This window comes from Podarcis pityusensis, assembly GCF_964106645.2.
Source record: "Podarcis pityusensis genome assembly, chromosome: 6".
Classification (NCBI taxonomy): Eukaryota; Metazoa; Chordata; class Lepidosauria; order Squamata; family Lacertidae; genus Podarcis; species Podarcis pityusensis.
Genome location: NC_138030.1, coordinates 35,279,204 through 35,302,530, shown reverse-complemented (window position 1 = coordinate 35,302,530; position 23,327 = coordinate 35,279,204). Strand labels below are relative to the sequence as shown.

The following is a 23,327-nucleotide window of genomic DNA, read 5'->3' as shown; positions in this document are numbered from 1 at the left end:
ATTTGAACTGCCTCTGGGTCTGTGTATTTTGGTTTCCTTATGCCTAGCATCTGTGCCTGCTCTGACAATATATGTAGACCATTCTTAGCTGCAGGCATGAAAAAGCGTGGTTGCTGCCACCATGGGTTAAGTGGCCATTGACTGTAAAAAGGTGATATTCAGCTAAATACTTGTGCAAAGACAAATGCTAGTTTTAGCATAATGGGGTCTACTCTGAGTAGGGGTTGGTAAACAGATTTAGAGGGCAGGGGAGGGGGGAGTTTACGTAATGATCTGCTTATTCCTAAATTGAATACAGGCCAGTGTCATAGCAGAGACCCAATCATCTCCAAACATTTCCACCTATTTGTAGAGGAAGCTCTTTTGCATTACCTTCTTTGTATTTATAATTATCAGTGACATCCAGGCGATCATTGCTGCCCACAGCCTTTGTGCTTATGTTTTGCCCAATGGACTTGGTGTCCAATGAGCCCTCGATGTCAGCATTGACCTCTGAAAAGACGAATGCAGTGTCATATGGCAGGTCCACATCTCCTTCCTTGATGGCCTTCACTGAAGCTGGACCACACTCTACTTTCTCTGGAGAGTTAAGGAAAAGAGAAAAGGTCTGCATCTGCAGTTTGTGCAAAAATGATCAGGCAGAACTACTGTATATCCTGGGGACAAAATAGGTTGTTTTAAATAAGACAAGTGTGACATTACATGCTGCACGGTGAACCCATGGGATTTGTGGTGAGGACTGCTAGCTTAAATTGCTCAGAAAAGGACTACACAAAATCATGGAGAGTGAGTCTGTCAGTGGTTATGGGCAATGATAGCTCAATGAAGCCTCCACATTTGGGGGAAGTATATCTCTAAACAACAGCTTTCCCCCATTCATTTTATATTTCAGCAACTGGTGCTGAGGGCTCATACTGCCTCTGAATATGGAGGGGGCATGACAGAATCTGGGCATTTCTATCATACAGCAATAGCATGGCGAGAAGCTGAACAGAGATCTGAACACAACCAACTCCCCCAGCAGTCAACTTTTGTACCTGTAGTACTTCGACCTTGTGGAGTTGCGTCCAGAACTTGCCACCCATTGTACATGCAGCCAAGGTCAGGTCGAGCAAACCAGCATTCATTCCACACGTGGTAGTTCCTGCAGCCAAGAGTAAATAAATCTGATGTGCAGGTTTGCAACGATGCCCCAAATCTTAGGGTCAGCTGCTTTCAGAGGTGAGTGGAGCTGATTTCCAGGAGCACCCGGGAGCTCTAAGTCTGCTTGTTTTTGTTGTAGTTAGCAGGCCATGCTGTGTTTGACGCAACTGACCCATGGTGACAAGATTTTCTGGGGGTGAATGAATGTTGAGAGCATAGGAGGAAAACAAAGAAGGAGCCTTGCAGCTGAATTAGACCAAGGTGAGTCTACCTAAACTAACAATCTGCTTCCAACAGCAGCCATGGTGGAAGCTGTTCATTTTATATATATCACGCTCAAAGTGTTTTGCATCAGAAAGAGGCAAAATAGCATCAGTGTGACACAAATGGCTTTGGGAAGCTCACACCTCAGAGCATCCTGTGACTGAGCAAGTACTGTCTGGTGCTGCTGGAACAGAATGGTACAGTGGGTCACTACCACTGTTATCTGAATAATGCAGAGCATGGAGGGTGAGCTGTCCAGGGAGATGAGGCATGCCCCTCTCCTTCTGACTATTTTTTTCCAAAAAGAAAACTCTGGCACTTATGAGGTTAAGCAGAAAAAGGGTCTATTTCACAACAAGAATGACGAACAAGAATGTTTCAGAAGTTGGAAAACTTCAAAGAATTAGCAAATTATATATGCTGAACTCAGCAGATGTCTCAGGCTTTTCAATAAGATAGCAAATTTACATCTAACACATAAGGTGTTATAACTTAGACTTCGATAAATTGTGGGTATTAAAACAGGCTGATTCTTTTGGTCCTGTTGTGTTTCAGGTCCTCCACCTTTAGAAATTTCACTCCTGAGGCTCCTGTAGTAGACTCTGTATATCAGACCTTCTAAACGGTTTGGGATTCTTCTTCTCTTCCTAGAATAAACATCCCCACCCTAATGAATTGGGACTTAAGTAGAGCGTTCCCACACAGCTTCCCAGTTCTCTTATGTCAGTATACCCTTAAAAGACAATAACCACTGTCTTTCAATCTAACCTCCCCACCCCTACCCCCAGCTCAGAGACTGCCTTTTTGGCTGTAAATATTCCCTTGGGGTGGATTTTACACAGCTAAGAGGCCACACTCTTATACAGCTGGACATCAGGCACAAAACTCTTCTCTTTCCCCCTCTCAAAGTGCTGTTTTCTCCCTCCTTTTAGCTAGCTGTAACTGGGCTTTCTATCACAGAAAGTAAGGAATTATTAGTCACTGCAAGGAGATGTTTTGCATGTCTGGATGTAGGGAAGGTCACAGATCCTGCCAAGTGTGGCAGAGAAGTGGGGGCAAAGGACAAAGATGTCTGGTTTTGTCCTACAGCTGTTGTGCCTCAGTTTCCATCTCTGGTTTCGTCTACAGATGCTGGTGTATAGGAGCCCTAGATGTATTGTGGTGGATGAGAAGAAGGCTGATTTACCAGGTACTCTCTGATGGTTCCAGAATCAGATTTTCATTTTTGTCACAGCCAGAACTGAAGTTGGAAATGATGCGAGTGGGAATTCCTATGCACCGGAGGACTACAAAAAGGGGAGAGAGAGAATATGGAAATAATGGGACTCACTGGTATTCAGCAACATTGTTCCTTACTATGCTCTTTAGCCAGCACTTCTTTCTAAGATACCCTTTGTTGGCTCCTTGGATCAAATGTCACATTGCCAGGCAGCAGCATGGAATGAATTGCCTGGCTCACTGGCCTCTGTGGCCCATGACAGCACAAGGGGCTCTGAGTCCTACTAAGGAGGAAGAACCATATGCCAAAGTACTCTCTAGGTGTTCCCAGAAATTCTGGGCCAACAGGGTCAACTATAGAACCTTCCACTTGTCACCTGTCTGTTTCTAGTGCATAAGAACATAAGAAGAGCCTGCCAGATCAGGCCAGTGGCCCATCTAGTACAGCATCCTGTTCTCACAGTGGTTGACCAGATGCCTGTGGGAAACCCACAAGCTGGTGCTGACCACAAGAACACTCTCCCCACCTGCAGTTTCCAGGCAAATTGTATTTAAAACCATTGCTGCCTTTATCCATGGAGGCAAAACATTCATGATCCATGGAGGCACGGCATAATATCCATCATGGCTAATAGCTCGTCCATCTGCCCAGCACATCCTGCTGCCTAGCTCCTTGTCTTGTGTGATAATTCTGCTTATGGGCTGGACTTTTCACTTACTGCTTCAGCAGCCTGGCAAGAGATCAGCTACTTATGCTGCTGGACAGCTCCTTGGCCTTGCTAGGAACCTGGGAAATCTAAGCAACAACACTGTGTTGGCTGGAACATGTCAATGGCTGCAAATGTACCTCTTAAGCTGCGACAGATGCATCTTCCCTCCTGCAGATCAAGGGCAGCTGGAAGTATGGCTTAATAGGTCAGGGCCAGCCCACCTATGAGGTAAGGTAAGGTGACTGCCTCAGACGGCAAGATCCACAGGGGCAGCAGATCTGGCCTGCATCACCCTCTGCTGCTGCTGCAGAGGCAGCAGTTATTGCAGTGCACTCTTTGGAGGCCATATACCCTGCCTTCTCAGCAGCCCATTCCCAATGATGCCTCTACAATAGCCTCTCAGTGAAGAGGAGGTGCTGCTGGTTTCCTCCCACTGCCCTCTGGTGTTTGCTGGGCTTTGGACCAGAGTGGGTCTCTCATCCCAACAACAGGCTTTGATTCCAACTTCAATCATTGGATATTGTTAATTTCCCCTGCTTTTTCCAATGTAGATTTTCACTCACACTTCTTCCCTGGCAGCGGCAGTCGGAGGAGGGGGAAGGCACCATTTTGTGGTTCACCTCAGGTGCCAGAATATATTGGGCCAGCCCTAGGTAGTCTTCCCAAATGCTACACTTCTACCAGCAGCATAGGGGCTTCCCCTTTCTCTTCCATCCACTCCCTCATGTTTGTTCCCTGGACTGGCTCTCTGGGTCAGTCTAGGGAGCAATTAGGGGAGACTGTGATTCTTTTATTCCCTGGGCACTTTGAACATGTTGTGCAGGGCATGCATTTTAAAATGAGTTCCATGATTCCCTTTGCATTTATCCAACCACCCATGCTTTCCAGTGATGCACATTGACCTCCTTTAGTTGGGCTGTTAACCAGCTGCAGCAGTACTTGCAAAAATCTCACACTGCCTTCCACTATAGCACAATGTAGTTCCTGGTGCTTGAGCACATTCCTCATCCCAGCGCCATGTCTGGAAGGGCAATGTCACAGAAGGTTCCAAGGAGACATACCCGTAGTCAGAACTCCTGCAAAGACCCAGCATTGCCCATACCGGACAGGTTCAAATCCAGAGCTTTCCCATTGCCTCAATATCTCCACACTTCCTGACCAACTTCCTGGGTCTTTCCCATCACGGCAAGCCTTCCAGCATCCAAGCAACACTCCTCTGTCTCCATCATTGCAGTTGATCTGGAAAAAAGTCAAAATATTTGCGCATTTATTGTGCAATCAACACACTGCTGCTCTTCATATGCTGTGCAGAATCCAGTCTCTGTTTAGGGATGTCACATATTACCAGCATTTTGCCACCACCAAAAAAATGTGCACCTGCATGAAGGAAGGTGGGAGTCACTCTTGTGGCTCTACAGAAGCCTTTGCCAACCTGGTGCCCTCCAGCTGTTTTGGAATACAGCTCCCATAAATCCTAATGAGCAGCTAGAGGTAATGAAAGTCGTAACCCAAAGCAGCTGGAAACCACCATGTTAGCAAAGGCTGCTCCACAGAAACACTTGCCTACTGTATTTGTGTTAAGAGTGAAAATTGTAAGTCTTTCCTTACCATAGCGCTGAGCACTCGCCCAATATGTATGGGGTCACTTAGTTGGCTCACACCAGCAGTTGAGTCCTTGTGGTATTTTAAGCCCATGTCCAGCATAGAAAGGCAGATATCCAGAATGCCATATTGAAACTGTCCACAGAAGAAAATATTCGACAAGTGAGTGAAATGCACCACCACCATCAAATTATTAGCACAGAGAGAGCTTTCTAAGAATACTGGAGTGCCAGGAATTCCAGTGTCCCCAAGTGAAATGGGTTTGATGGGTGGCAGCTGCCAATACTGATTTCAAACTTACTTACTTCCATGTGACATATTCTCAGAGAAATCTCAAGCTTTTCCAGAGAATTATCCAAAGTCTGTTAAGATCCAGCCCAGGGAACTTCTTCATCATCTGCAACCCTTTCATCTGCCAGTTTCCCAAGTTTTAGTTCTATAAAATGATTTTCAGATGTCCAATGCCCCGTTAGAGGCTAGGGCCATAGCTGTCCTGAAGGTGGCAATCTGGGTGGGGGGATACCCATTTTATGTAAGTCATAGGACCATCCTGAGGATAAGCTTCCATCAGGTGAGCTGGTCATTCAGGCCATTCCCAGTGCCTACGCCAAAATCTGTACATCAGTCATCAATAATGTTGTGGTCTCATTTGACCCCAAAAGTATGTGTTTTGACTGGTTATTTCTCTCTGGTTGGGGTGGTAGGGGCTGTGGTGCCTGGCCATGCAATATATGCACCTTTGCACACATGTTCCCCAATGTATGCCTTTTGGTATAGATTTTTTTTAGTTAGAGAATTGCATCACAAAATTCAGAGATATGCCAGTTATGAAGGTTAGTTGCATTTTGGTTTGGTAAGTACAAATTAGGTCGGTTTGCATTAAATTCATTTCCTCCCCATTGATTGGTGGAACTCACTTCAAAAAGGTTTGGGGATTTCTCAGTGGGTCAGCTTGTTTGCAAATCCCTCCAGCCTCCTAATCATTGCTCAAACTCTTCTCCATCCCTAGTTTGAAATCCCTCCACGTTATATTTACCTGGCCATAATTCCATGGCAGTAAAGTCTTTCCATTGTTGCAAAAGATGACACCAAACTCTGAGAGGACATATTCTTTGCGCTCTGCCTCATTAGCCATGAACACATCATCCTCTGAAAGATGAATGACAAGCAGGTACTGTGATAGCACTTCTCTTTGTCCAGGTAGACCAGTGCGGCATCATGCCAGTGCTCTCCTATCTCTAACCTTTCTACACATACAACACAGTGATTATGTCTACCACCAATCATGCAAAAGCCTACAAGTGGACCTGGAAGAGATCAGGTTTTGAACTGCTAGGCTAGCACTGACTTAGGGAACATGTTTTGTACCTGGCATCCAGGGGTTAAACAGCAACACAAAAGTGCCAAGGCTGGAGGGGAGTGTGCTTCTGCTGGTGTCTGTCTTGATGCTGAGCTGGTAGCGTCCAATGGCAGCATCCACTGGGCTCAAAATGGAGACACTCAAGGAGCCATAACCAGCAGAGGTCTGTACTGCACTCCAAGATCTTCTGCTTGGTGTGCTAGTGATGCCAAATGCCACTCGTGTCTCTGCCTGTAGAGCACAGGTTGACCCTGGAAAGAAAAGGTAAGAGGAGGAAGAGGAGGCTTCTCTGTATGTTGACTTCATATTTTGAGAAATCCACGCACCATCAAGATGGATTGGTGTGTCAAGATAGATGCCCTCTTTGCAAGGAGATCAGAGGACTTACCTAGTCACGCTACACATTTCTGTGGATTTGTGCAGCACAGAGCCTACTGCAGGTTTTGTGGGGAAGGCTGGAGAAAGACTATATGAGTGAAGCTTGGTTAGTTCCACTCTACAGATGAGGGACTGTTTTCCCTTTTGAGAGGACAGGGGAAGATAAAGTGTTTACCTGTTTCTACAGTAAATGTTAGTTTGTCTGCAGCTGGCAATGCTCCTCTGGATGTCAGAGAGATCAAAAAGGCTTGTCCTCGTCGCACAACCAGTTCCTTGCCGGGATATTCATCAGTACGGTGTTTGATGGTGTTTTCTCTCAGTTTCCAATCAGTGTTTACCAAACCTGCAAAAACATCAGGAGGAAAATGGAGCCACTAACAACAAGCTATGAATGGGACTAAGTGCAGTTCCTCTATAGCAGTCCTCCCCAGGACCATCCTGTTTCGTTTAGGTGTCAACAGAGCTATGAAGATTCATTGTTATGTTTCTTATAGGTCTCCTAGCTCTCCTCTCTCCATTGCATGATGACAAAATGAAACTGGGACTTTTTCAGCCGGAACTCACCAGACTCAGTTCTCGCACCTGTCAGGGGGGCACCATTGCCACTATAAGAGAACAAGGGAGGTGTTCATGCAGAGTTCTGCCACTTTTTTTCTAGATAAATGGACAGAGGTGAGCTAGGAGACAGGTAAGGAAAGAGTTCATGTTTTTATTTAAAAGGTGGATGTTACTGAATATTTTGTTAATGCTTCTTTTTATATTAAGCAAGTATCATTCTTAAAAAGTCATGAATGCAAACCATACTTTGACTTGGAAATGTCCTTGTAAGTCATGGCAAGCCCATTGACTTATATGTTCTTCTGGACATAGTATGACATGCCCAAATGAACACAGAAACATACTTACATGCTTAATCAAGTGATAATAAGACACACAAGCACTCCAGCTACTATCAGATTTGATGGGAAACCTTGTCTGTCCTGGTCAGCATGGTCAATGGTCAAGGAGATGGCTGCACCAAGGGGTTTTATGAACCATTTTGTGGAAGGAATCAAGTTTGCCAAAGGAAATTGTGAAAAAACCTCACATCAATCAGTGATTCTGAATCCCATCCCTACTGCTTAGCATACAGAGCTGTTAGTAATTGGGGGTGTCATGAGAGGGGGCTTGTGCAGTCTGCCTTCCCTCTTCATGGCCTCAAGCTCCCCATGCACACATGAGGAACTTTTGTAAGCTGGTGCTACATTAGCAAGGTGTTACCCTTCTTACTCTGAATTTATTCATGCAGAATAGCCACAATTCTGATCACTTCTGCACCTATAGATGCATGCATTCAATCAAATGGTGAGCGTAATGAGATGAGTTAGAGCATTAAAATGCTATGTATAAAGTGATATAGGGGGTTCCCTCTGTTGTCCAATAGGCTCTCTGGTATATTTTCTTTTCAACTGGTGGAACTTGGCTGCAGAGATCTCTAGAGCCTCCATTTCTGAAAAGAAGCCTGTAAGAGAACCCAGACCTCCTATTTTCTGGGTTTTCCATTGACCCCTCTAAGTCTTCACACCCACCCACCTACCTCAAGCCCTGCTTCCTTAAATTGTCAAGCCAGAAGTTTGCTGACTGCTTATACTCACCAGCCATTATCTCTTGCTCTTTGCGTTCTGATTTGCTCTGGAGTCCTTGCTGTCGTAGGATGAAGTTCTAAAGGGGTTTGGAAGCATCTTATATACTGCAAAAAGGAGGATTCTCTTTCTGTACAAGCCAAGGACAGTCCAATAAAATTGTGGGAGCCATTCCAGGAAGTCTGAATGGTTGGAGGCAGATGACAATATCAGAATCACATGAGGCATCTAAAATCCATATCTGCACATCTTTAGCAAACAGATTACCTGGCCAGTTCTAATGAATCACCCAGTTGTAAGCAAAACAAGTAGATGGGCCAGAGCTAAATGGGGGAGGGGAGGAGGGGAAAACAGCAATATTTAGAAGTATTGAGGAAAGCTGGGATGATGACATACTTCTCCTATAAGAAACTCCACTTTTTTGGCCCATTTATTAATTATTATTTTCTTTTTACTCAGAGTTCTGGGTGCAGTCTTCCTGACTTCCTGAGGAAGAAGTCCCATTTAATTAGTTCATCTTGTTACCAGTGTGATTTATGACCATGTCAAGGTCACAATAACTTGGTCACAATATCCGTGCAGAAATCCACTGAGTGCCTGCATGATCTTCCAACAGATACACCCTCTAGTACTGTGAAAATATGCCCTAAGTCCTGTTTGGCTGAAAGCAAACCTACCCTTCTGGAGCCAGGCCTTTTTGTACAAAAACTGGTCTGTGGTCTCCATTCAGATGATCAGCCATGAACTACAACAGCAGTACCTGAAAGATGCTTGGTGGTTGGGTTCATGACTCTAATGGCTTGTATCAGGGTGAGACCAGCAACCTACATTATTTTGTTCTGTACCTGAATTCCCAAAGGTGCCTTTATACTGTTGGCAATTCTGAGCTGTCTTTTATATTGCTAAAGGGTGCTTATTCTCATGTTTATAACCTCCTTAATGAAGTGTGGCATTTATCCCTTGTGTGTCTTTTTAAAGTAAGCTTGGCTCTGAATCTGGTTCCTGGCTTCATGGTCATAATGTGCAGAGTAATTTTGGGGTGTACAGCTCTAAAGGCAGTGAGTAGACTATTTGGTTCTTGTCCTTGCAAATCCTTGTTAGGATATTTCCGTTCCACCTTAAAAGGGAGCAGGCTTTGTGAGTCAGAGTCTGCGTATTTCCTGTTCACAGGATGTTTATGTCATGGCACTTACTCGAAGGGGCCTACATAGCATGCTGGAGGGGCTCGCAGCTTATTGTTCCCAAAACTATCTAAAGATAAATTATGACAAAACAAAAATTGTGGTATTTACTAGAGCTCGCCACACATTTAGATGGTCTTTAGATGAACACAAAATTGAACAGTGTCTTTTTTTTTAAATATCTTGGTATCACTTTCCAAGCTACATCTAGCTGGCTTGCCCACTTCAAGACTGTAGCCCTTCTAACACGTAGGACAATCGGTGCTCTGCTCAGCTTTTTTTTATTCGAGGGGAGGGCAACTGGTGATCCCGGCACTAAAAGCTTTTGTTGGAAAAGTGATTCCCCAGATGCTATATGGAGTAGAACTCTGGGGATGGAATCAGAAGCTGTTAGAACGGCTTGAAATCTTCCAAAATTTTTACCTCAGAAGAATTCTAGGCCTCCCTCAGAGTACTCCGGCAGCTCTCCTAAGAGTGGAAGTAGGATTACCTTCTGTGTCTGCCAGGGCCCACTTAAGATTCCTGCGTTTTTTCACCAACCTCACAGATGCCCCGAACACCTTATTGGCTAAACAAGCCTTTGTATCATTACAAAATAATACTACTTGGCATAAAAACCTACTAGATATCCTATCCAGATACAATCTACCTGAGTTTAATACCCTTAAATTGTGGAGCCCTGATAAAGTTCGGGAATGGATCTTTGAAAAAGACGCCTTTTTGGACTCCACAAAGATAAAAAACTCTGGGTTTTCCTACTGGTTTCCCCGAGTAAAAGCAGTCAAAATCTGTGCCAACTACTTGGTGGAGATCACTGATCCCACCCTTCGGAGAGCTTTCACTATGGCACGGTTTCAAACACTGCCAACTGCATATCTGACCGGTAGATTCACAAAAACCCCAGTAGAACATCGTTTATGCCCTTGCCTTATGAAAATTAAAGAGGATCTTACACATTACCTCCTCTATTGCCCCATCTACTCGGGCTTTAGAGACGCATTGCTGCAAATTATACCCAACTCTATAACCGATCCTGAAGATAGAGTAAAATTTTTGTTAGTTGATGCAAACCCACGTATTACCCATGTGGTAGCGGTTTTTGTGATGAAGGCCATGAAAGCCAGGGAAAGATTTATGGATGACAATGTAAAGACCCCTTCATCGTCTGTTTAACTCGTTGCTTGTTTTCCCTCTCTTTCTATTTTGTGGGATGATGGTTTTGTTGGCGTAGTATGTAATGAATTTTAATATTTTTTAACTATTGTTGTGTTAATGTTTGTGTACAGGCATGGTCCTCACAATAAACGGATTTGAACTTTGAACTATTTGGTTCTTGTCCTTGCAAATCCTTGTTAGGATATTTCCGTTCCACCTTAAAAGGGAGCAGGCTTTGTGAGTCAGAGTCTGCGTATTTCCTGTTCACAGGATGTTTATGTTTGCTGTTGCTTTCGTTTTCTCTCTCTGGTGTCGCAGATACTAAAGCAGTCGGTCATGTTTTTCTGTGTTCTGATCAACGCTGAATAAACTTGTAAATAATGCTCTCCTGGGTGCAACTTTTGCTGTGCATTATCTGCTGATAGAGCGTGCATGAGCTCTAGAATGTGGCAAGATATTTTCTAGAAACTCATGTCGCTGCGTGCCTACGGGAGGTCGATGGATCGTCCGGCAGACGGCTTGGGGGCCTTGATGGACTTTATCTCCCTGGCAGTATCCCAACAACAGGTTTCGGGCCCAGATTCACAGCACTTACAGGAGAGTAAGACTGCGACAGACTGCTGAAAGGTATGTGGAGGAAAAGCGAAAGTAAGGCTTTTCTGTTTGCCGCGGCAAAGTCTCTTTGATGTCCGGCAGGCCTAATTGGATCTGGGAGCCGCGCCAAAGGCCTCAAGATTTATGGCTGCCGAGATAAGACGTTTTTGAAGGCATTAAGACTCAGGCTCAAATAAAAAGCTGGAATGGAGTTTTTCCAGGCTTCTGAGGCTGCTGAGTGCCCAAAGTTAAATCGGCACAATTATGGGACCTGGGCTGTGTGGTGTGAGAGCTTGCTGCGTCAGTTTGGAGTGTGGCATACTGTGTGTGAGGCCCCTCCAGTTCCTCTGACAGAAAGATGGGAGGCCGAAAATTTGAGGGCGATAGACGTAATCGTCTTGTCCGTCTCTCTGGAGGAAATAAAAACGCTAGCTGGCAATCTGACTGCACGTAAGATGTGGCATGCTTTGAAGATAGCCCATTTGCCAGTCATCCCAGCCCAGAGTTTGACTGCATCGGAGGTCCTGGCTGTTTCCCAGAATGCGAGTGAATGTAGGGATGCTGAGGGCACCGGTTGCAAGCTGCAGGGGGAGCTGACTGTCACGTCATCCCAGGCAGCATTCCAGCCTCCAGGGGGAGCCAAGGAGTCGGCAGCTGAGAGCTCTGTTTCTCATGGGAACCAAGGTCATCACCTTTGCAGAGGCCGGAAGGGCAAAGGTAAACAGAGGCAGACGCCTGCAGATGGCCAGAAGCAGAGGGAGGGTGAAGAGCCCACGCCAGAGGAAAACAAAGTTTTGTTTGCTGGCACAGCTTCACCAAAGGCTAAAGGCAAGTCTGATGGCCAGGAGCAGGGGGGCAAGTTGCAAAAGCCCACGCCAGTGGAAAACAAGGTTTTGTTTGCTGGCACAGCCTCACCAAAGGCTAAAGGCAAGTCTGATGGCCAGAAGCAGGGGGGCAAGCTGCAAAAGCCCACGCCGGTGGAAAACAAGGTTTTGCTTGCTGCAAAGGCTGCTCCAAAAGCCAAGGCCAGGTTTGTTGTTGATTCAGGCTGTACCCGCCATATCTCAAAGGACCGCCACCTATTTATCTCCTTCAAACCTCAAGAAGGTGAGATCCACCTGGCTGATGGAAAGACGTTGCAAATTGCGGGAGAAGGGACTGTGAAACTGGCAAGTCTGCACACTACCATCAAAGATGTACTATATGTTCCAGGTGCTGCAGACAATTTGCTCAGTGTCCCACAGCTTACTGGGCGTGGTTTTGAGATTTCCTTCAAGAGGAGCGTCTGTGTCATCAGAAAAGGCAAAGAGGACATTTTGCATGCAAAGTTTATGGATGGCTTGTTCTGTATAACTTATGACGACAATGGTGCTGTTGTGTCTAATGCTGATTCTTGTTGTGTTGCACAAACTAACAAAGTTCTTCATGCAGGATGCATTCATGATGCACACAGAAGATTTTGTCACATGTCTTGGCAGGCGCTGGCCAAGATGCCAGAGATGGTTGAGGGTTTGAACATCAAACCCTGTAAGTTTCACATGAAATGTGTATCTTGTGCAGAGAACAAGGTGAAGGTTGCTCCAAAAGGCAAGGAGTCTAGCAGGCAGGCTTCCAAACCCTACCAGCTAGTGCACGCAGACCTGGTTGGTCCACTTGCGCCCTCTTTGGGTGGAGCAAGGTACTTCATGGTTCTAATTGATTCTTTTTCCAGGTACATTCATGTGTTTATGCTCGAGCAGAAATTGCAAGCGTTTCCTAAGTTCAAGGCATTCTGTGCTTGGTTGGAGAATGTTCATGGTAAACGCATTGGCTGTCTGTTTACTGATCGAGGCGGGGAGTTCACTTCTCAGCAGTTTGAAGCTTTCCTGACTGAGAAGGGAATCCAGCATGACTTGTCAATGCCTAGATCGCCATGGATGAATGGGCTTGCGGAGCGAGCAAATCAAACGTTGCTGCAAGGAATGAAAACATTGTTGCATGATGCCAATCTCCCTGATAAGTATTGGGGGGAGGCTCTGTCGAATTTTGCTTACACTTATAATCGCAGATTGTCATCACCTATTGGTTGTACCCCCTATGAGAAGATGTTTGGTAAGAAACCCAACATCAAACACATGAGAATCTTTGGTTCTGACATGTGGGTACACACCCCACAAAGCAACAAGCTTGGGAAGCGTGGGGCACATGGTTTGTTCATGGGGTACGAAAAAGGTGCATACAGGGTATGGATGACCAACTCTAAGTCCATTAAGTTCACAAAGAGTGTTGAGTACAATCCTAAGTGGGGGGAAAATGTGGGAATTTTCCAGAGTTACCCAGAGGAGGATGAAGGTGATGTCAAAGAAGCAGCTAAAGCTGAGGAAGCTGCTGAGGATGATGATGATGATGATGATCAGAGTTCGGATTCCAGCTCAGTGGGCGGCGCTGCTGCTGATGTCAGTGAAAGTGATGACACAGCAGACTACAAGAGCGCAAAGGCCTCAGTCAGACCATCTGATGCGTCTGACAATGAACTGGAAGAACCACTGTTCACCATTGGTCACTTTTCTCCTAAGAAAGAGGAGATGAGTCCAGAAGACTTGCGTCTAGTACGCAGATCTGAGAGAGCGACCAAGGGCAGACCTCCAAAGAGATTTGCTGATGAGTTTGCTAAGACAGCAACTGCTGTTCTTAGTAGCTCAGAGAAGGTGTGGGAACCTTCAAGCTTCAAAGAGGTTCAGGAGTTAACCTCTAAAGATGCTGAGCCTTGGCTTAATGCCATGAAGGCTGAAGTTGATTCCTTGAACAGGAACCAAACTTGGGAATTGGTACCGGTAGTCCCAGGAATGAGACTGGTTGGCAGCAAATGGGTCTTCAAGGCCAAGACAAACCAGAATGGCAAGGTTGTCAGACACAAAGCCAGATTGGTTGCCAGAGGTTTTTCACAGGTACCAGGACAGGATTACCACGAGACCTACTCACCCACCGTCAAATATGAGAGCATTCGGCTGATGCTCAAGATCGCTGCGGAGGAGAAACTGCATGTTTCCCATCATGATATTAATACAGCTTTTTTGTACGGGATTCTGGGGGAGGAGCTGTTTATGCTTCCACCTGACGGAATGCAGATACAGAAGGGAATGGTCTGTAAACTGCGGAAATCCTTATATGGTCTCAAGCAGAGTGCCAGGTGTTGGAACACGAAACTCACTGAGACATTGCTTTCTCTAGGTTTTCACCAGGGCAAAGCTGATCCATGTGTGTTTGTCAAGGAGGAGGGGCAAAACAAACTGTATTGTTTATGTTTTGTTGATGATCTTCTGATGTTTTGGAAGAATCAGGCTTTGTACCAAAGCACCCTAGCTCAGCTGAAGGAGCATTTTGACATGAAGGATCTTGGTGAGGTATCCAACTATCTTTCTCTGCAGGTGGAGAGGGACCAAGCAGGTAATTTTCTGGTACACCAAACACAGAAAATTGCTGATGTATTAACCAGGTTGAATTTGGTTGATGCAAACCCAGCAGACACACCGATGGTGACAGGTTACCAGGTAGACAGTACTGCTGAAGCGTTTTCTGACACAACGCTGTACAGATGCATTCTAGGCAAGTTGAATTTCATTGCTAGATGCTCAAGACCTGACATAGCTGTAAGCTGTAACCTGCTTAGCAGACATGCCAACAATCCTACTGTTCAGGATTGGAAAGCTCTGAAGCGCATAGCCCGCTATTTGAAAGGGACTTTGCACTACAGGCTGAGGTTCACCAGTCGGAAGACTGGAGGTCTTGAAATCTTTGCAGATGCAAGTTTTGGAAGTGACACCACGGATGGTACAAGCACTTCTGGAGTATGCTACACGTACAACCACTGCCTGTTTGACTGGTTGTGCAAGAAGCAGACAACAGTGAGCCTAAGTTCCTGTGAAGCAGAACTCAATGCTCTGTCATTTTCACTCATGGATTGTGAATGGTTGATGCAACTGTTTAAGGACATCAGAGTTTCTGTGAAATGTCCTGTACAAGTGTATCAAGACAATAGATCGTGTTTGGCTTTGCTGAACTCGGAGAGTTGCAAGCAAAGGACCAAGTACTTGCAGATTAAGCTACATCGTGCAAGAGAGTGTATTCAGAAAGGACTCATTCAGGTGTCCTACATGCCAGGAAATGAAATTCCTGCTGATCTGTTGTCTAAGGTTGTTAACAGAGAACAACTTAAGGTTTACGTACAAAGGTTGCAATTGGGTTGAACCACAGGTACTACAGGTTACACGGAAAGGGGGAGGATGTTAGGATATTTCCGTTCCACCTTAAAAGGGAGCAGGCTTTGTGAGTCAGAGTCTGCGTATTTCCTGTTCACAGGATGTTTATGTTTGCTGTTGCTTTCGTTTTCTCTCTCTGGTGTCGCAGATACTAAAGCAGTCGGTCATGTTTTTCTGTGTTCTGATCAACGCTGAATAAACTTGTAAATAATGCTCTCCTGGGTGCAACTTTTGCTGTGCATTATCTGCTGATAGAGCGTGCATGAGCTCTAGAATGTGGCAAGATATTTTCTAGAAACTCATGTCGCTGCGTGCCTACGGGAGGTCGATGGATCGTCCGGCAGACGGCTTGGGGGCCTTGATGGACTTTATCTCCCTGGCAGTATCCCAACAATCCTAAGGGTGTTCACATGTAAGCTAAGTTTCCCTTGGCTCAGGATTGGGGGGCTACAGGGGTGGTGGCAGTACTATCAGGCAGAGCTGGTTTTTCCTGGTCTTCATCTCACACTGGCAGGTAGGGATAACCAAACTTATTTCTGTGTTGGCAGCAGGAAGATGAGAAAATAAAACCACAAATCAAATAAAACCTTTGTACCTCCCCCAAACTTTATAGTTTTGTTTTTCTTTCAGTGCTAATCACCAGAGTTTTTATACCATGTGGTCAATGTCACTCTATCTAAATATTTACAATATCTAGCTATTTCTATCATGGCTGCTAATAAAAGCTGGCCAATAAGGTGCTTAAAATGCAGATTCATAGTGTTCCCTATGTAAAAATTAAATAAACCAACTCCAGGCCTCTGACTATATTTTGCCCAGTTATCTCTCTAATTTCTTTGAACACTTCCTCAAAGAATGTGGTCACATCCTGATGTGAACCCATCATTGTGACCTCCTCCAACAGGTGGGTGGTGGGTAGCACTAATATGGGCCAGAAGAACTAGAGTAGGTGCCACTTCTGTAGAATTTTCAATGTCATTTGTTTCATTGAGGTTGACACCAACTTGAAGGCTAATTTGTCCCACGTGGCAGTCCAATCTGCCTCTTCAATAGAAATTTGTCACATTGGCCACAGCCCATTAGTTGTACCCATGTCCACCCAGAGTAATATTTTATATAGCATAGAGACCAGCCCAGGATCCATCCCATCTGCTGAGTCCAGAAACCTTTCAAATAAAATGTGTTTGCCTAGGGCCTGTTCCTTAATGTTAGTTGATTCACCCAATTTTTAACCTGGTACCACACCGGCCATGGGATACCCTTTTTTCCAGCTGAGTCCTCCACAAATCCTTTGGGAGAAGATGTTACTGTAGAAAAATGTATTGTACATCCCTTTTGCAGAAACTTAAAAGGGAATTGTCTGCTCCCAACAATTCCCAGATGACAATGAATTGGAATTAGAGGGTAGATCCCAGGCACCAGTTTTTCCTTGTGTTTCTGCCCAACATGCCAGACTGCTTTCATAGTAGAGGTACATTGTAAGGCTGAAATGTGTGTGTGTGTGGGGGGGGATATTAAGAATGCTTTGCTCTGGAAAACTTTGGCCCATTAAAACTCTCTCAACTTGTGCCCATTGCTGGTTCTTCTAATAAAGAAATCAGATGTCCAATTTGATAGCTTCAAAATAGATCTGGAAATTTGGGATCACCCACCCTACAAAGTTGCTTTGTATCTTGAGGTTTTTGGAACCCAGGGGTTGTGACTTTCAGGGAAAAGTATGCTACTTTAGATTGCCAAGTATTGAGGGTTTCTGTAAGATATTTGTAATGTGTGTTTGTAAAATAAATGTGATAATTTTTGAAGCACCATCATTTTAATGGTAGCTATACAACCTGAAAAAGAGAGGGGCATTTTAGTCCACCATTTTGCTATTCCTTTCATTTGCTATTCCTTTCCAGACTGCCACATAATTCCTAGCAAACAGATTATTTAGGTTCTTTGTTACTTGTATCCCATAGTATCTGAAATGTTTGTTTACTAGGAGGATGTTTAGGTCTTTAGAAAATTTTAACTGAATAGATGAGGTAACATAATGACACAGTAGTTCAGATCTCTTGAAATTTACCCTCAAACCAATCACTTGTCTAATTCAACTTTTAATGCCCAGGTCACAGCAACCAGGTCATCCGAAAGGAATGTCATATCATCAGCATATAAACTGATGACAAGATTCATCCCTTTTACATCAGTCCTTCTGTATTCCTGTTTTCCCTCAGAAGAGGAAAAAGAAAACTTATCTTTCACCTTTGGGTAGTTGGAAGTGAGAGTTGGTGAAAGAAGATGCAGCCAGGAGAACAAGCAAAGAATCAAGCTATCCTCTCAGAGAGGGTGGTCTAGGATTCCCATATGTCTGGATTTTCTGGACAGAAATTGGGAAAATGTCTGGGAAAATCCAGACATATGGCAGCTCATGTCTGCAGTGCCATTTTTGTCATTTTGGGGGGAAACTAAAAAAAACTCAACAACTTTTCTGTCCAGATTTTCAGTGTTAGAAATATGGCAGCCCTAGGGTGGCCTCCCAGGGACACGGGTGGCACTGTGGGTTAAACCACAGAGCCTAGGACTTGCCAATCACAAGGTCGGCGGTTCGAATCCCCATGACGGGGTGAGCTCCCATTGCTCGGTCCCTGCTCCTGCCCACCTAGCAGTTCAAAAGCACGTCAAAGTGCAAGTAGATAAATAGGTACTGCTCCGGCGGGAAGGTAAACAGCGTTTCCGTGCACTGCTCTGGTTCGCCAGAAGCGGCTTAGTCATGCTGGCCACATGACCTGGAAGCTGTACACTGGCTCCCTCAGCCAATAAAGTGAGATGAGCACCGCAACCCCAGAGTTGGCCACGACTGGACCTAATGGTCAGGGGTCCCTTTACCTTTACCTTAGGGTGGCCTAAGGAGTGAAAAACAGCAATGCATGCAAAACCAGAGTTGGAACGGACCCAAGGGTCATTTAGTCCCAAACCCTGCAATGTAGGAATCCCAACTAAAGCATCAATAACAGGTAACTATTCAATCTTTGCATAAAAGCCAACAAGGAAGGAGAGTCCACCACATTCCAAGAGAGTCTGTTCCACTGTTGAACATCTCTTACCATCAGATAGTTCTTTCTGATGTTTTCTTGAGTGAAAAACAGTGGCAACACATGTGAAGACAGTACCAGCTTGTAACAGAAATATTGCTGGTGCAATTAGAAAAAGAGAGAGCCATGCCAGCAAGTCTGAATGGTAGGGGATGGATGCCAATACCAGAATAAATGAGGGATCTAAAATGCAGATTAGCTCTCCATTGGCCATAATTTGATTGCCTGACAACTTCAAAAGCTTAGCCCAATTTTAAGGAAAAGGGGTGGATATGCCAGAGGGAAAATGGAATAGAGATTGTTCATCCCCTGTGGCCTCATCAAAGGGGGGCATCTCTAATGATACAGAAGTATTGTGGAAAGCCATTATGCTGACAAACCCTTCCTGCAAATAAATTGACTGACATGTTGAAAGGAATTATCCACTTCCAAGAAAAAGGGGTGGAGATGCCACAGCTAAAGTTGGAAGAAAAGATAATAGAGATTAACTCTTCATCCTTTGTTGCCTCATCAAAGAGGGAAATCTCTGGAGATGCAGATGTATTTCTTCTTCTGTGTGATGATGGCAACCCCTCCCCTCATCTTGAACCCAGTGTGGTAGCTGTCCCATGCATGGCTGTATCAGGTAGCTAGGGGGAAAGGCACTCAGCTAAGTGGTTTTATTTTACTGTACAATACTTCCTTGGAACTCTGAGCTACTGTGGCACAATCTCCCTGCAACCCATGACCTATCATAAACAAAGAAAAGCAAAATTGTGATGCCCCTTTACTGGGAAAGCTACTTCCCAGTTGTATTAATGCAACATTTTTATATGTAATTGCCTGCTTTTTGTAATATTTCTGTTTATTTTGTCTGCTGTTGCTTCAGTTTTCTGTACATTGCTTAGAGATATTTTAAATATATTAAATTGCATAGAAATTAAATCATCATCATCATACTTTCCTATTGCCAACGATGTTGTGCACTGTTTACTCACTGTTTACTGTTTATTATTTTATTATTTATTGCGATGTACTGATGTACTGAAAGGAACCTGTCCTTCCAGGTAGGGGTGAAAGGCATCATTTTCTGTTCTAACTTGTATTAATCATACACAGCACTGTGAATGTAAACAATTACATATCATTTGTAAACTGAAAGAATCAAGAACAGTGAATACTGATCGTATTCAATGGACTGGTTCCTGTTCCGAACAAGGGATGAAAAAAATCATTGTTTCAATTCTCAGGTATCCCTACTTACATATCACTGAAGAATCATGTTGACTTAATGTTTGCTGTCCATGCTTTACACATCTTTCTATGCTGCATGCCCCCCAGCCCCCACCTATTGGCCCCAAGCTGTTGTTTGTCTCTGCTTTACACCAAAGACTCCATTGCTCAAAGACTGGATAGTCACAAGCAAAGCATCCTCCCAATACATGATACTGATTCCTCCTTAGCTAAATCTGTCAGAGAGGAGCCCACAAAGAGATCCTTCCGATTAACACCTCTTCTGTTCTCTAAGCATAGAAGCAATTGCCCCGCCCCACCAAATCCATATTTGAAGTGAGTGCCTTGCCACACCCTGCCCAGACCTTTCCTCATTGAAGGCACCCCCCATTCACCCTTTGGCCAAACAAGATACAGGTGAGGTGATTCTATCTTTCTTTCTTTCACCATTTTTTGTCTTCATCATACAATCGTGAAGATCCCTACATATGCTGGATAAGTAAGCTGATTTCTGAGTGTTAGGCTCCCTGGAATGCAGAATTTATGCTTATTTTGTCTTGCTTGTGGCTTATCTCTGCCCCACTTCCTTAAACATTACTTGTTTTGGATGAGCTCGTTATCGCTTGGAATAAAGACATGGTGATAGAAATAGCGGGAACCATGCCAGAAAGCCTGAACGGTTAGGAGGCAGGTGCCAATTTCAGAATCACATGAGAGATCTAAAATCCAAATTGGCACGCCTTTAGCAAGAAGGAAATTAGTGAGACGTGTGTGTGTGTGTGTGTGTGTGTGTGTGTGTGTTCTATTTCTTTTCTCTCTTTATCTAGAAAGGGGGGGTGAAAATGTCCTCTTGCCGCTCTCCCCAATTGGCACAGACTGAAGCTACCCAACTCTAAGTAAAAGAGCCAGGGGGAAACCAGGAGGAAAAGGGAACAGATATTAACATAAGAAGAGCCTGCCGGAGCAGGCTAATGGGCCAACCTGCTCTCACAGTGGCTGAACAGATGCATGTGGGCAGAGCTATAGCTATGGGGGGCGGGGATGTCTAACCAAGTTTTTTGCCCTGGTGAAGCCTTCAGAGGGGTACCATTGAGCTCCCAGTCTTTCTCTGTGTATACGCAAATGTGTGCGGGGGGGTGTGTCAAACTGGGTCTTTGCCGAAGGTAGTTTCATCCCTGCATGTGGGAAACCAACAAGCAGGATTTGAGCATAAGAGCACTCTCCCTTCCTCTAGTTTCCAGCACTCATCTTGAATCCAGGGTAGTGGCTGTTCCATGCATTAGTTGGCATGGTTGCATCACTTAGACAGAAAAAAAAAGCTTAGTCAATTGGTTTTCTTTAGCAATGCTTTCTTAGAACTCTGAGTTCACAGGGCTCTTCTTATGTTCTTTTTAGGTTGCTTCATGTTGTTGGTCTTAGCCTCTCTTCCCCTGTTAAGGAGAGTTGCACACACCCCGTACATTTAAAGCACATTCCCTTCCCCTCCAAAAAAAAACACCCTGGGAACTGTAGTTTGCTCCTCACAGAGCTACAATTCCCAGCACTCTTAACAAACAGAGGTTCCCAGGGTTCTTGGGGTGTGTGCTTTCAGCATATGGTGTATATGCAGCCTGTGACAGCAGTCCCGTTTAGACGTCCTTGTACAAATCAAGTGGTGTGCACTCGTGTGTAGTAGTGTACATGTTCTTAACACATTCCCATGCAGGCATTGAATCATACATGCATTTGGCTGCTTGCACGTTGAATAAAGCACTCTTGTGCATTCACCAATGGTGAGAGCTGAATGGGAGCTGTTCTGAATCCTGAATTCTAGCCTAGCAAGTCCTACCATGTTGCCAGTGGCAGGAATGGCTTCAGTGACGTGTCTTGAATGTGTCTGTGGTGCAGAGTTTTATAAGCCTGAAGTTAGGAAAGAAACAAGTCCCAGCAAAAAGTGGAACATAAATTAGAGTGTTCCTACTTTATCAGCACACTGTTTTTGTTCTATTTTATTTGCTTGTTTTGGTTAGATGGGTGTACATTTCTGAGGGGAGGAGAAAGAGTGAAGAAAGAAAGAAAGAAAGAAAGAAAGAAAGAAAGAAAGAAAGAAAGAAAGTGCTAGATTGACAGTATTTTGCTTCCTGGATGTAGGAGGTGCGTGTGAAACTGACAATGGAGCCAAAAGCAACTCATATAAAACTATCTCTCCAGAGAAAAAGGAAGCTGCACAGGCCCAGACATTTATCAAGCATCTGATCAAAAGAACCTTCTTTCCGATATTTCGTTCAGTTTAAAGAAAAAAAATTAAAAAAACAAAAGGACAAAATCTTGGGGCTACTTTCTTGAAGGTTTTTTTTTAGTAGTAATAGTTCTTATTTTGGTTTATTACTCACCTTCAATCCTAAAGTTCCAAAGCAAGTCAGAGTAATTTAAAACTGTTATGTACTGAGTTGAATAGGATCCAAACTGCAGCAGTCTGATTGGTCCTAGAACAATAGGATCCAAATTGCAGCAGTCTGATTGGTCCTAGAACAATAGGATTCAGAATGCAGCAGTCTGATTGGTCCTAGAACAATAGGATTCAGAATGCAGCAGTCTGATTGGTCCTAGAACAATGCAGCAGTATGATTGGTTGGCAGGAACCACCCAATCATGCTCCAGATAGAAGTGAATCCACAACCTGATTGGCTTACAGTAGAATTCCAGAAATTAGCCAATCATGTGCAGCCCATTGTGTAAATAATGTATATAAAGCAGATACTTTGAGGGGACTTTCATTCATTCCTCCTCACCACTATGAGCTGAATAAAGAGCATGAAATCACTTTGCGACTCTGAGTATATTTCAAAAACATAGCATTAAAAACCAATTGCAATCACAAGAACAGGGTAGTTCCCAAAAAATATGCAACTCAAGTGTCAAAAGTTTATTCATTTCATCAAATGACAGAATTTCGCTTTAAAATTTCACTGCTCCTGTTTCATAGTATTTCTGAAATCAATCCATGTATATCATTACCTCAAACCAAATCAACATTAAGGTGTACATCCATTAAATTCACTGGAACATTTCTGCATGGAAACAAATGGCATTGCATGGTTCTGCAAAACATTCACTACTCCCTGGACCTGTGAGGAAATAAATACAGTCGTATCTTGGTTTTCAATCAGCTTAGTTCTCAAACATTTTGGCTCCTGAATGATCAAAAAGCAGAAGTGACTGTTCCAGTTTGCGAACTATTTTTGGAAGCCAAATATCTGACGGGGCTTCTGCGACTTCCAATTGGCTGCAGGAGCATTCTGCAGCCAATCAGAAGCTGCGCTTTGGTTTCCAAATGTTTTAAGTCGAATGAACTACTGGAACAGATTTTGTTCAACTTCCAAGGTACAAGTGTATATGAATCCCTGTGGACAGATGTGTATGGATGAACAATGAAAGAACTGGCTGCGTGCCTGTATTCAAAACACAGGGCTTGCACACAGGGAGCCCCAGTACAGAGCATTAAACTCACAAAGATAAGCAACACAGAAAAGCTTTAGGAATATACGTTGTTAGATCTTTCTATTTCGTTCAGCTGCACAAAGCAGCTGGCCTCTT

At 44.3% G+C, this 23,327-nt stretch overlaps 1 protein-coding gene across 1 annotated transcript; it reads right to left on the bottom strand.

Moving 5' to 3' along the window:
• Window positions 1-322: 322 nt before the first annotated feature.
• On the bottom strand, window positions 323-22,186 carry LOC308479506 (protein-glutamine gamma-glutamyltransferase E-like; the record flags this gene model as incomplete). Its single annotated transcript, XM_081010217.1, has 10 exons — window positions 22,124-22,186; window positions 8,310-8,479; window positions 6,851-7,018; window positions 6,306-6,548; window positions 5,974-6,086; window positions 4,944-5,072; window positions 4,397-4,574; window positions 2,594-2,693; window positions 1,038-1,144; window positions 323-579 (listed from the first exon to the last, which is right to left on the bottom strand). Exons 2-10 carry the CDS (start codon window positions 8,314-8,316, stop codon window positions 323-325), a joined length of 1,302 nt encoding a protein of 433 aa, XP_080866343.1. The 5' UTR covers window positions 8,317-8,479; window positions 22,124-22,186.
• Window positions 22,187-23,327: the final 1,141 nt, after the last annotated feature.